The sequence below is a fragment of the Ranitomeya variabilis genome, chromosome 8 (genome assembly GCF_051348905.1).
Source record: "Ranitomeya variabilis isolate aRanVar5 chromosome 8, aRanVar5.hap1, whole genome shotgun sequence".
Taxonomy (NCBI): Eukaryota; Metazoa; Chordata; class Amphibia; order Anura; family Dendrobatidae; genus Ranitomeya; species Ranitomeya variabilis.
In genome coordinates this window covers 89,842,604-89,855,437 of record NC_135239.1, presented here as the reverse complement: position 1 = coordinate 89,855,437, position 12,834 = coordinate 89,842,604, and the positions used below count along the sequence as shown (strand labels likewise).

At 44.0% G+C, this 12,834-nt stretch overlaps 1 protein-coding gene across 1 annotated transcript in view; it reads right to left on the bottom strand.

Annotated features, from left to right (window-relative positions):
* Positions 1-12,834, bottom strand: part of LOC143788270 (coagulation factor XIII B chain-like) — a 115,535-nt gene that overhangs the window by 64,220 nt on the left and 38,481 nt on the right. The window contains exon 3 of the mRNA XM_077277797.1: positions 5,162-5,329. Within this exon, the coding sequence (XP_077133912.1) occupies positions 5,162-5,329 (168 nt within the window). The remainder of the gene's footprint in view (positions 1-5,161; positions 5,330-12,834) is intronic.

Below are 12,834 nucleotides of genomic sequence, written 5' to 3'. Positions count from 1 at the left end.
GCCCAAGTAGGGTTCCAACCCGTAAGTAGTATATTCAACAAAATTTGTCACTTAAAAGGTTTCAGTGAATGATAGCTCATTTAATAGACAATCTGTATTATATAACATTTTGGTCCTACATTTTGACCTTCATCAGAACTGATTGCCAAAACAGTGTGTGGAAGAAAGACTGTTTGCTGTAGTGCTTGGTGCTGCGACGCATGCTGCCTTGAAATTGCGCTATGTGCTTTGCCATAGCGCAATTCCATGGCGACGTACAGGGGTTGGACAAAATAATGGAAACACCTAATATTTTGGCATCATAATCTTCGAACACGTGATAAACATGCAAACCGTGACTTATGGTAATGTTTTGTAGTTGATTATTTGTGTTATGTGATATGTGTATGTAAATTAACTGTTTGTTTAGCATAATTGTAAGAACATTGATGAGAACCTGAGAGCAATGGCAGACCTCTCGGATTTTCAAAGAGGCCAAATTGTTGGTGCTCGTATGGCAGGCACTAGTGTAACAGAAAGTACCCGAATGCTTGGCGTGTCAAGAGATACTGTCTCCAAAGTAATGACTGCGTTTGAAAGAGAAGGAAAAACGTCCGCAGCAAAGCACAGGTCCGGCCGAAAGTTAAAGTTGACTGAGAGAGACCGTCGGACTCTAAAGGGAATTGTGAGAGAGGATCGCAAGACCATGGCTCCGAAAATCACTGCTGAGCTCAATGAACACCTACAGAACCCAGTTTCCACGAAAACTGTTCGTCGGGAGCTGCACAAATCTGGATTCCACGGAAGATCTGCAATTAGAAAACCGCTGCTCTCAATGACAAATGTTTCCAAGCATTTAGAGTGGTGTAGAAACCTCCAGAATTGGTCCCTCGAGCAGTGGAAACATGTGATATTCTCAGACGAATCATCGTTTACCCTATTTCCGACCTCCGGCGGAGTGTACGTTTGGAGACAGCCGAAGGAAGCATTCCATCCAGACTGCCTTCTCCCAACCGTAAAACATGGCGGAGGTTCTGTGATGATCTGGGGTGCTATTTAATGGAGATCCGCCGGGCCAATGATATCCCTTCATGGAAGAATTAACAGCCGAGATTATTTAGGCATTTTGGGCGACCAAGTGCATCCAATGGTTCAAGCACTGTTCCCGGAGGGGAACGCCATCTTACAGGATGATGATGCACCAATTCATACAGCTAGAATCGTTAACGCATGGCACAAGGAACATTCTAATGAAGTTGAGCATCTCATCTGGCCCCCACAATCCCCAGATCTCAACATTATTAAGCATTCATGGTCGATTTTAGAGATTCAAGTTAGACGTCGATTTCCGCCGCCATCGTTGCTCAAAGAACTGGAGGGTGTTTTAACTGCAGAATGGACTAAAATTCCTTTGGAAACAATTCACACTTTGCATGAATCCATACCTCGGAGAATTGAGGCTGTAATCGCCGCAAAAGGTGGACCTACACCATATTAAACTAACTTTTGTTGATGTTTCCAGGTGTTTCCATTATTTTGTCCAACCCCTGTACGTGGTAGCACCAAGCGCTACAATAAGCAGTCTTTCTTCCAGACACTCTTTTGGCAATCAGTTCAGATGAAGGTCCAAATGTAGGACTGGAATATTATATGATACAGATTGCCTATTAATCGAGTTAGCATTAACTGCAACCTTTTGAGTGTCAAATTTTGTTAAATATAAAGTAAAACTGAAGAAATGGGCCAACACACCTGTTGGTATATGTGCAATGTGTAGCTGCATATTCACACTGTGGTTATTATATTATATTATACAGAGAAAACCTAGGATAAATGCAAAAGATGGATACCCTGCAGTAAGTAAATAAGTAATATTAATACATGTAAATAATATAGGGTACTTAGTTAACTCTATTTTGAGTTAAAAAAAAGTGTAAAAGTCACCCGACCGCAACTAGGTGCATGTAGCATAATGTGAGTGTGTTAATATATACTTACCTATTGCTGCCTTCTCTGGAATTCAGCACCATTTTGCTCCTCTTCAGAACAACATCAGCGCTCTTCAGAAACTCTGTGTGACCTAGATGTGTGTTGCACAGTCTAAGCCTATGAAGCATCAGAACAAGGCTCTATATGCTTACTTTGTAAATGAGACTGCTGGCTCACGCATAAAGCAAGCTGCAGAGTCTGAAGAGTGGTGACGTCGCTGAAAGGAGAAGCAGAACAGCGCTGGATACCGGAGAAGACAGCAATAGGTGAGTGTCACGGTTCCACCAATCAGTGTGTCTGGGATGAAATTACTGACAGCTCGGTCACCCAATCTGGTATAGGGGTGTGCTGAAGTTGTCAGTATTTTGATTGGCAGCTTGGCCATCTAATCTGGTACAGGGGCGTGCTGAGCTGTCCAACTATCCAATCTGAGACTGTAAGGCGTTGGCTGTCTTCAAGTGTTCATTACTCCAAGTAATTGCCATGCTTCTTGACTGAGCTGTGTCTCCCAGAACTCTGCCAGATGTACATTCAACTTGTGAGGTTTGTTCACATGTGCCTTGAGTTCTGTATGCTTGATCTGTTGCCTGACCTTGGACATTTTTATGGCCATCTGTCTGTTTAACCACTTCAGCTCTGATCCATTATCCCCCCAGTACTCTCACCTCAGAACGTTACCTGACTAGGCTTTTGTCTCTTCCTTCTGTTTATGATGTACCCTCCTGGTTTCTGACCTTGGACTCCTTAACCATTCTGACACACAGCTTGGCAGTTAGAAGTGATTAGCGTCACATTTCGTCTGGCCGATACGGTTTTCTTTTTTGCCAGTATGGATCCTGTTCACACGCTTTGTGACCAGGTGGCGAATTTGATGCAGATGGATCAGGATATGGCGAAGGATTGCCAGAGTCTGGAGTCATTGCAATATCAGTTGCAGGGTCAGATAAATGACTTGATTAAGACCCTCCCATAGCCACCTGCTGGCAGTGGTTGTGATGTCAATACCATTTGATGTAGAATTGGTCTCTCCCAAACCTGTGATATCCCTCCCTGATACATTTTTGGGAGAGAAAGACCAGTTGAGGGTTTTCAGGGAGAGCTGTAAGTTATTTTTTACCCTGAGCCCCAGGTCATCAGGGGAGGAGTTCCAGCGGGTGATAATAATCATGTCTCTACTGCGAGGGGGTCCTCAGACCTGGGTATTTTTTTGTCCCCACAAGCCCCAGATCTGTTTTCTGCTGATACCTTTTTGACAGTTTAGGTGTGATATATAACGAACCTGACAGAATCCATGTCGCTGAGGCTGAAATCATAAACCTGTCACGGGGGGTGGACTGCTGTACTGAGTTCCAGCAGTGCTCCACCAAAGTTCTATGGAACAATGCTGTTCTCAGGTGCTAGTTCCAAAGAGGCCTTTCCAAGACACTCAAGGATGCTCTGGTCCTCCATGACTCCCCTTGTTCTCTGATTGAGGCCATGACTCGGGCCATACGAATGGACCACAGAATCCGAGAGACACATGGTGAACTGAAGGCCGCATGTTATACTTCCCTTGGAGCAGGTCCATTTACCCGAGGTAAGATTTGCCAGTCTTCGTGTTGTGGAGAAAAAACAAAGACAAGATCTCGGACTCTGTCTATACTGTGGTTTCTCTGGACATTTTCTTAAGAATTGCTCAACTCGTCCTCAATCTATCAAACCATCGGGAGAACATCTGAGTCTGGGTGATGGTCGAGGAGGTCACCCAGACTCCCAGGTACCTTTTTCTTCCTCTGATAAAGTACTGATAAATATGATGATTTCCTTCAAGAACCAGGTGTTATCAACATTGGCGTTCATTGACCGTTTGTGGATACTGCATCTGGAGGCTAGGTCCCTCGCCTAATTAACCGGCTCTAACAGCCCCCACATGCTAAACGGTTAAGTGTAGTCACCGCCCCACATCAACAGCATTTTTTCAAGCTATATTAAATACCTCAATCACTGCCATAGAGCGTGGTGGCCCTTCTGCACATTACGTGTACTATCTTCCTGAAAAAACTTTGCCACATATGCTAAGAATAGCACGTGACTGATGAAAGTCCTCACGGACTGAAACGTTTCGAGTGCTACAAATAAATCAACTAATTGATGCTTAAGTTGAGTGCTAGACTTTTTTATATTGATTTGAGAGTTTGGGAACCTAGTCTTAGCACCACTTTTTGTAGCTGTGCACACGGTGTTTATATTCACAGTCTTATAGAAGGGCCCAAAACTCAGACTAACCTGCATCCATGTGCATTTCTTTCTAAAAAATTTTCACCGGCGGAGAGAAATTATAATGTTGGGAATTGGGAGTTGTTTGCTGTCAAATTGGCCTTTGAGGAATGGAGGCATTCTTTGGAGGGGCTGTCGGTCTAGTTACAGGGATCACGGATAACAAGAATTTAGCTTACATTGAATTGGCTAAAAGGTTAACTCCTAGACAGTCCAGATGGTCCTTGTTTTTCTTTCGGTTTAATTTTCCTATTACAGGCCAGGGTCTAAGAATATGAAAGCTGGTGCTTTATCTCGTAGTGTAGATTCCATTTGTCCTCCAGAACCTCAATCCTCCATTATTCCTCAAGGTATTGCAGTGTCTATGGTAATCTCGGAATTGGAAGAGGAGATTAGTAAAGTCCAGTCGTTGGCTCCTTCCACTTCCCCAGGGCCAAATTATTTGTGCCTGTGTGCCTAAGATTGCAGGTGTTACAGGAATTTCATGATTCCATTTTATGGAGGGTAAACTCAATATTATTGGGTTTGTCCAGATTTTTAAAAAACATGGCTTTTTGCTTCCAAAAACAGCACCACATCTGTCTATAGTTTGTGGGTGGTATTGCAGATATGAGTGGCACTGTTTTCGGGAAAGAATGGCCAATTGTTTTTAATCCTGTTTAGCCATTTTAATCTAGACACATAATGCAAGACATGCTTCAGCTCATAACAGTGAGTAGTGAGTAGTAAGGCTAAAGTTACATTATCAGTATTTGGTGAGTATTTCACATAAGTATTTGTAAGCCAAAATCAGGAGTGGGTGATAAATACAGAAGTTTCTATTATACTTCTCTTCAGATTGTTCTTCTCCTGGTTTTGGCTTACAAATACTTAGGTAAAATACTGACCAAATTCTGAATGTGTGATCATAGCCTAAGGAGAATAATTTCATATTTACCTTGACATGTAGGCAGTGGTGGATCCCACCCATAGTAGTAACACTGGCTGATCTCTGATCCATTCAATATAAAGCCATCATTACATGCAAACTTTGCCACTAGGCCATGAGTGTAAACCAAATGTAACTTATCGGATCCTGTTTTAGGCTGAAAAGAGCATGCGATTCCTAAAATAATGGCATAAATAATAAATATATGAATTAAGCATTTCATAGAATCATAGAATCATAGAATGGTAGAGTTGGAAGGGATCTCCTGGGTCATCTGGTCCAACCCTCTGCTCAAAGCAGGATTCACTAAATCATCCCAGACAGATATCTGTCCAGCCTCTGTTTGAAGACTTTTTGTTATTTCACCTTTCCCCAAAATCTTCACTATAAATGATTTTTTCTCATTTCTATATAGGGGAGGTGATAAATGTGCAACTGTTTGGACCCCCACCTATCATAAGAATAGAAGTCCCGCAACCTCACTTCCGGCATTCAGGACCGAAGTGTTCAGCTGCATGCATGGACCCGTTGAAGCGTCCTTGACGTGAAACGGCCCTCGTCCTTCCCTGCATTCCTCCTGCACCTGTTTGTCCCACTAACTTTGTCCACAGACCTATTATGGTTCAATAAAGGACTTTGTTGACACAGCTCACGGTGAGTGCTGCATTTTTTCTGCTCTTGCATGCTTTTCAGACAGATGTTTTTTCCATCATGCTGTGCACCGATTACCCATAGCCTCTATACCGCTGTTCTTAAATTCCGGTCATCCCGAGCGACAGGTGTTAAAGGGAACCTGTCACCCCCAAAATCGACGGTGAGCTAAGCCCACCGGCATCAGGGGCTTATCTACAGCATTCTGGAATGCTGTAGATAAGCCCCCAATGTATCCTGAAAGATGAGAAAAAGAGGTTAGTTTATACTCACCTGGGCGGGCGGTCCGATCATATGGGCGTCGCGGTCTGGTCCGGGGCCTCCCATCTTCATAGGATGACGTCCACTTCTTGTCTTCACGCTGTGGCTCCGGAGCAGGTGTACTTTGTCTGCCCTGTTGAGGGCAGAGCAAAATGCTGCAGTGCGCAGGTGCCGGGAAAAGTCAGAAAAGCCCTGCGCACTTCAGTACTTTGCTCTGCCCTCAACAGGGCAGACAAAGTACGCCTGCTGCGGAGCTGCAGTGTGAAGACAAGAAGAGGACGTCATCTGATGAAGATGGCAGGTGCTGGACCGGACCGCGACACCAATCGGTTCGGACCGAGACCGGGACCGCCCCTGGGTGAGTATAATCTAACCTCTTTTTCTCATCTTTTAGGATACATCGGGGGTTTATCTACAGCATTCCAGAATGCTGTAGATAAGCCCCTGATGCTGGTGGGCTTAGCTCACCGTCGATTTTGGGGGTGACAGGTTCCTTTTAAATTCGCATGACCTTAGTGCCATTCACTTTTTTCTTTTTTGTTGAGCTGCATGTATTTCTATGCAGCCGCATGCTCCGGTTGCGAGTGCCGGGTATTGATGCAAGAGACTCTCGCGTGTTTCTTGCATTGCACACGCAAGTGTTAACCCGGCCTAACATGTATGGTAACTATAGGATTGTTTACTGATATTTTTGACTATCACCTGAAGAGGAACCTACAAAATACAGGGAAGAGAATAAGGTTATGTTCACACGTTGCATTTTTGCTGTGTTTTTTTCTGCAGGCAAAATCTGCTCTCTTAGCAGTAAAGAAGCAGGTTTTACTGCATTTTTGGCTGCGTAATTGCTGCATTTTTTATGTGTTTTTGTAGGCTCTTTTGCATACTGATAAAGTTTAGTGCCCCCAAAAAACATGATACAACTTCTTTTTTTGCACCAAAAATGCAGCCAAACCTGATTCCTGCGTTTTTTGCTGTGTTTTTGCATTTACTCACTGCTTTCTATGGGTGAAAAAAGCTGAAAGAAGTGACATGCTGCAGTGTGCATGAGATTTCTGAAATCTCATAGCTTTCACTGGTACTGTAAAATGCAGCTTCAAATTTGTATAAAGAAAGCAGCAAAAACGCAACGTGTGAACATATCCTTAAGCTCACTAAAGCCATGTTCACGCATTCAGTATTTGGTCAGTATTTTACCTCAGTATTTGTAAGCCAAAACCAGGAGTGGGTGATAAATACAGAAGTGGTGCATATTTTTCTATTATACTTTTCCTCTGATTATTCCTCTCCTTGTTTTGGCTTACATATAAGGCCAAATGATCTCTACGAGAAACAAGCTTTTAAATTATTATCTAATAGCCAATGCTATAAAAAACTAAATTATACCCCGATTCAAGAATACCAAAGAGAACTTGTAAATATTTTAATAGAGGCTTATGAGGAAGGGATTATCTCCAAAAAATTGTTAGAGGTAATAGAAACATTAAAACCTAAACTCACAACATTCTACCTCCTCCCTAAACTACATAAAAATGCACTAGACCCTCCTGGGCACCCTATAATATCGGGTAACGAGAGTCTTACAGAGATTATATGTAAAATAATCGATTATTATTTAAAACCAATTGTAACTACATTGCCCTCTTTTACTCTAGACACAACCGCGGTGTTAAAAAGATTGGACCAACTTAATCTTGATGATAACATGATTCTCGTTACCGCGGACGTAGAGACATTGTATACCTCAATTAAACATACTCAAGGTATAGCAGCTGTAACATGGTTTTTACAAAATAGTAATCTTGATAATGATATGTGTAAGCTTCTCCTCACCTTATTAGAGTTAATTTTTACACATAATTGTTTTACGTTTAAGGACCAAATATTTCTCCAAGTACAAGGTACAGCTATGGGGGCGGCTTGCGCCCCCTCTTACGCCAACTTATTCCTAGGTCCCTGGGAACGTGATATATTTCAATGTTCAAATATCCCAGGTATTAACAAAATCCAAAATTGGATAAGATATATTGACGACATTATGTTCGTCTGGGAGGGAACTGTTGATGAGCTAAAAAAACTAATGACAGCACTCAATGATAATGATCTCAACTGTTATGATCCTAGTGGCTTAGGATCACAAATCTAACCAGCTAAGTAGAAAATAATAGGACGAGCTCTGGGGATGTGGTAACTGGACTAACCGCAAACCTGATCCTAACCGCACACACTATAGGCAGCCGTGGAACGTATCCTGAAATCCTAGACGTCTCTTCACGGCCTGAGAAACTGACTACCCCTAAAGAGAAAGTAAAGACCTCACTTGCCTCAGAGTAATCCCCCAGAGATATAGATGTCCCCCACAAATAATAACGGTGAGTTAAGAGGAAAAGACAAACGCAGAGATGAAACAGGTTAAGCAAATGAGGCCCGCTAACGCTAGATAGCAGAAAATAGCAAGGGATCTGTGTGGTCAGTAAAAAAACTATGCAAAAATATCCACGCAGAGAATGCGAGAACCCCCACACCAACTAACGATGTGGGGGAGCAACTCAGCACCCCAGAGCACCAGCAAGCAGGGAAATCACATATTAGCAAGCTGCACAAAAACTAATCATATACTAGGAAACATCTTGAACACAGATGAGCAAAAACAAGCAAACAGAACTTAGCTTCTCTTGGAGAGACTGATAACGGATGTAGACAGGAGCAATCAGAATAGCACTGAATATAATGGCAACAGGCAAGGAATGAAGGACCAGGTGGATTAAATAGGAAACCTAACTAGCAGATGACGAGACAGCTGATCCTGCCAGAAACCTGCAAAATAACAAAAAGAGCCACCAGGAGGAGCCCAAAGAGAGAACTCACACAGTACCACTCATGACCACAGGAGGGAGCCCGGAAACAGAGTTCACAACAGTACCCCCCCCTTGAGGAGGGGTCACCGAACCCTCACCAGAACCCCCAGGGCGATCAGGGTGAGCCACATGGAAGGCACGAACCAAATCGGCCGCATGAACATCAGAGGCGACAACCCAGGAATTATCCTCCTGACCATAGCCCTTCCACTTAACCAAATACTGAAGCCTCCGTCTTGAAATACGAGAATCCAAGATCTTCTCCACCACGTATTCCAATTCTCCCTCAACCAGCACCGGAGCAGGAGGCTCAACAGAAGGAACCACAGGCACCACATACCTCCGCAACAAAGACCTATGGAACACATTATGGATGGTAAACGATGCCGGGAGGTCCAAGCGAAATGACACAGGGTTGAGGATTTCCAAAATTTTATAAGGACCGATAAAACGAGGTTTAAACTTAGGAGAAGAAACCTTCATAGGAACATAACGAGAAGACAACCACACCAAATCCCCCACACGAAGTTGGGGACCCACACAGCGACGACGGTTAGCAAAGCTCTGAGCCTTCTCTTGTGACAACATCAAATTGTCCACCACATGGTTCCAAATCTGCTGCAACCTATCCACCACAGAATCCACCCCAGGACAGTCAGAAGACTCAACCTGACCCGAGGAAAAACGAGGATGAAAACCAGAATTACAAAAAAAAGGCGAAACCAAAGTAGCCGAACTAGCTCGATTATTAAGGGCAAACTCGGCCAATGGCAAAAAGCCACCCAATCATCCTGGTCAGCAGAAACAAAACATCTCAAATAAGTTTCCAAGGTCTGGTTATTTCGCTCGGTTTGGCCATTCGTCTGAGGATGGAAGGCCGACGAAAAAGACAAATCAATGCCCATCTTAGCACAAAAGGACCGCCAAAATCTGGACACAAACTGGGATCCTCTGTCAGACACAATGTTTTCAGGGATGCCGTGCAGACGAACCACATTCTGAAAAAATAACGGAACCAAATAGGAGGAAGAAGGCAACTTAGGCAAGGGCACCAAATGGACCATTTTAGAAAAACGATCACAGACCACCCAGATGACAGACATTCTCTGAGAGACCGGAAGATCCGAAATAAAATCCATGGAAATATGCGTCCAAGGCCTCTTAGGAACCGGCAAAGGCAAAAGCAAACCACTGGCACGAGAACAGCAAGGCTTAGCCCGAACACAAATCCCACAGGACTGCACAAAGGAACGCACATCCCGCGACAAGGAAGGCCACCAGAAGGATCTAGCCACCAAATCTCTGGTACCAAAAATCCCAGGATGACCCGCAAACACTGAAGAATGGACCTCGGAAATAACTCTGCTGGTCCATCTATCTGGGACAAACAGTCTCTCTGATGGACAACGGTCAGGTCTATCCGCCTGAAATTCCTGTAACACCCATCGCAAATCTGGGGAAATGGCAGACAAAATTACCCCCTCTTTGAGGATACCAACCGGCTCAGAAACTCCAGGGGAGTCAGGCACAAAACTCCTAGAAAGAGCATCAGCCTTCACGTTCTTCGAACCAGGAAGGTACGAGACCACGAAATCGAAACAAGAGAAAAACAACAACCAACGAGCCTGTCTAGGATTCAACCGCTTGGCCGACTCAAGATAAATCAAATTTTTATGATCAGTCAAGACCACCACACGATGCTTAGCTCCCTCTAGCCAGTGTCGCCACTCAAATGCCCACTTCATTGCCAACAACTCCCGATTACCAACATCATAATTTCGTTCAGCCGGTGAAAATTTTCTTGAAAAGAAGGCACATGGCTTCATCACAGAGCAATCAGAGCTTCTCTGTGACAAAACAGCCCCTGCTCCAATTTCAGAAGCATCAACCTCGACCTGGAAGGGAAGAGAGACATCTGGCTGACATAAAACTGGAGCCGAAGAAAACCGGCGCTTCAGCTCCTGAAAGGCCTCAACGGCCGCAGGAGACCAGTTAGTCACATCAGAACCCTTCTTGGTCAAATCCGTTAAAGGTTTAACCACACCAGAAAAATTAGCAATGAAGCGACGGTAAAAATTAGCAAAACCCAAGAACTTCTGAAGACTCTTAACCGATGTAGGTTGAGTCCAATCATGAATAGCCTGGACCTTGACTGGGTCCATCTCAATAGAAGAAGGAGAAAAAATAAAGCCCAAAAAGGAAACTTTCTGGACTCCGAAGAGACATTTGGAACCCTTCACAAACAAGGCATTGGAACGCAGGACCTGAAATACCATCCTGACCTGCTTCACATGGGATTCCCAATCATCTGAAAAGACCAAAATATCATCCAGATACACAATCATAAATTTATCCAGATATTCTCGGAAGATATCGTGCATGAAGGACTGAAACACAGAAGGGGCATTAGAAAGTCCAAAAGGCATCACCAAGTACTCAAAATGGCCTTCGGGCGTATTAAATGCTGTTTTCCATTCATCGCCCTGTTTTATACGCACAAGATTATACGCACCGCGAAGATCTATCTTGGTGAACCAACTAGACCCCCTAATCCGAGCAAACAGATCAGACAACAATGGCAAGGGATACTGGAATTTGACCGTGATTTTATTTAGAAGGCGATAATCTATACAGGGTCTCAACGAACCATCCTTCTTGGCCACAAAAAAGAATCCCGCACCAAGAGGGGACGAGGAGGGGCGAATATGTCCCTTCTCCAAAGACTCCTTTACATAGCTCCGCATAGCGGCATGCTCTGGTACAGACAAATTAAACAGTCGTCCCTTAGGGAACTTACTACCAGGAATCAAATTTATAGCACAATCACAATCCCTATCAGGAGGTAGGGCACTGGATTTGGGCTCATCAAATACATCCTGGTAGTCCGACAAAAGCTCAGGGACTTCAGAAGGAGTAGAGGAAGCAATTGATACCAAGGGAGCATCGCCATGAATTCCCTGGCAACCCCAACTCAACACAGACATAGCTTTCCAATCCAGGACTGGATTATGAGCCTGCAACCATGGCAGACCCAACACGACAACGTCATGCAAATTATATAACACAAGAAAGCGAATCACCTCCTGATGTGCAGGAATCATACACATGGTCACTTGAGTCCAGTATTGAGGTTTATTCTTGGCCAGTGGTGTAGCATCAATTCCCTTCAATGGAATAGGGAACTGTAATGGCTCAAGGATAAAACCACAGCGCTTGGCAAATGACAAATCCATCAGATTCAGGGCGGCACCTGAATCTACAAAAGCCATAACTGAGTAGGATGACAGAGAGCAAATCAAAGTAACAGACAAAATGAATTTAGGCTGTACAGTACCAATGGTGACAGATCTAGCAAAGTTTTTTGTGCGCTTAGAGCATGCTGAGATAACATGAGCTGAATCACCACAGTAAAAGCACAACCCATTCTGACGTCTATGATTTTGCCGTTCAATTCTGGTCAGAATCCTATCACATTGCATAGACTCAGGTTTCTGTTCAGAAAACACCGCCAGATGGTGCGCAGGTTTGCGCTCCCGCAAACGCCGATCAATCTGAATGGCCAAAGCCATTGACTCATTCAGACTCGCAGGCATGGGGAACCCCACCATAACATTCTCAATGGCTTCAGAAAGACCTTCTCTGAAATTTGCAGACAGGGCACACTCATTCCATTGAGTAAGCACCGACCATTTCCGAAATTTTTGACAATACACCTCAGCTTCATCCTGACCCTGAGAGAGAGCCAGCAAGGCCTTTTCTGCCTGTTTCTCCAGATTAGGTTCCTCATAAAGCAATCCAAGCGCCAGAAAAAACACATCCACATTCAGCAATGCAGGATCTCCTGGCGCCAGGGAGAAGGCCCAATCTTGAGGGTCGCCGCGTAACAGAGAGATAACAATTCTAACTTGCTGAGCG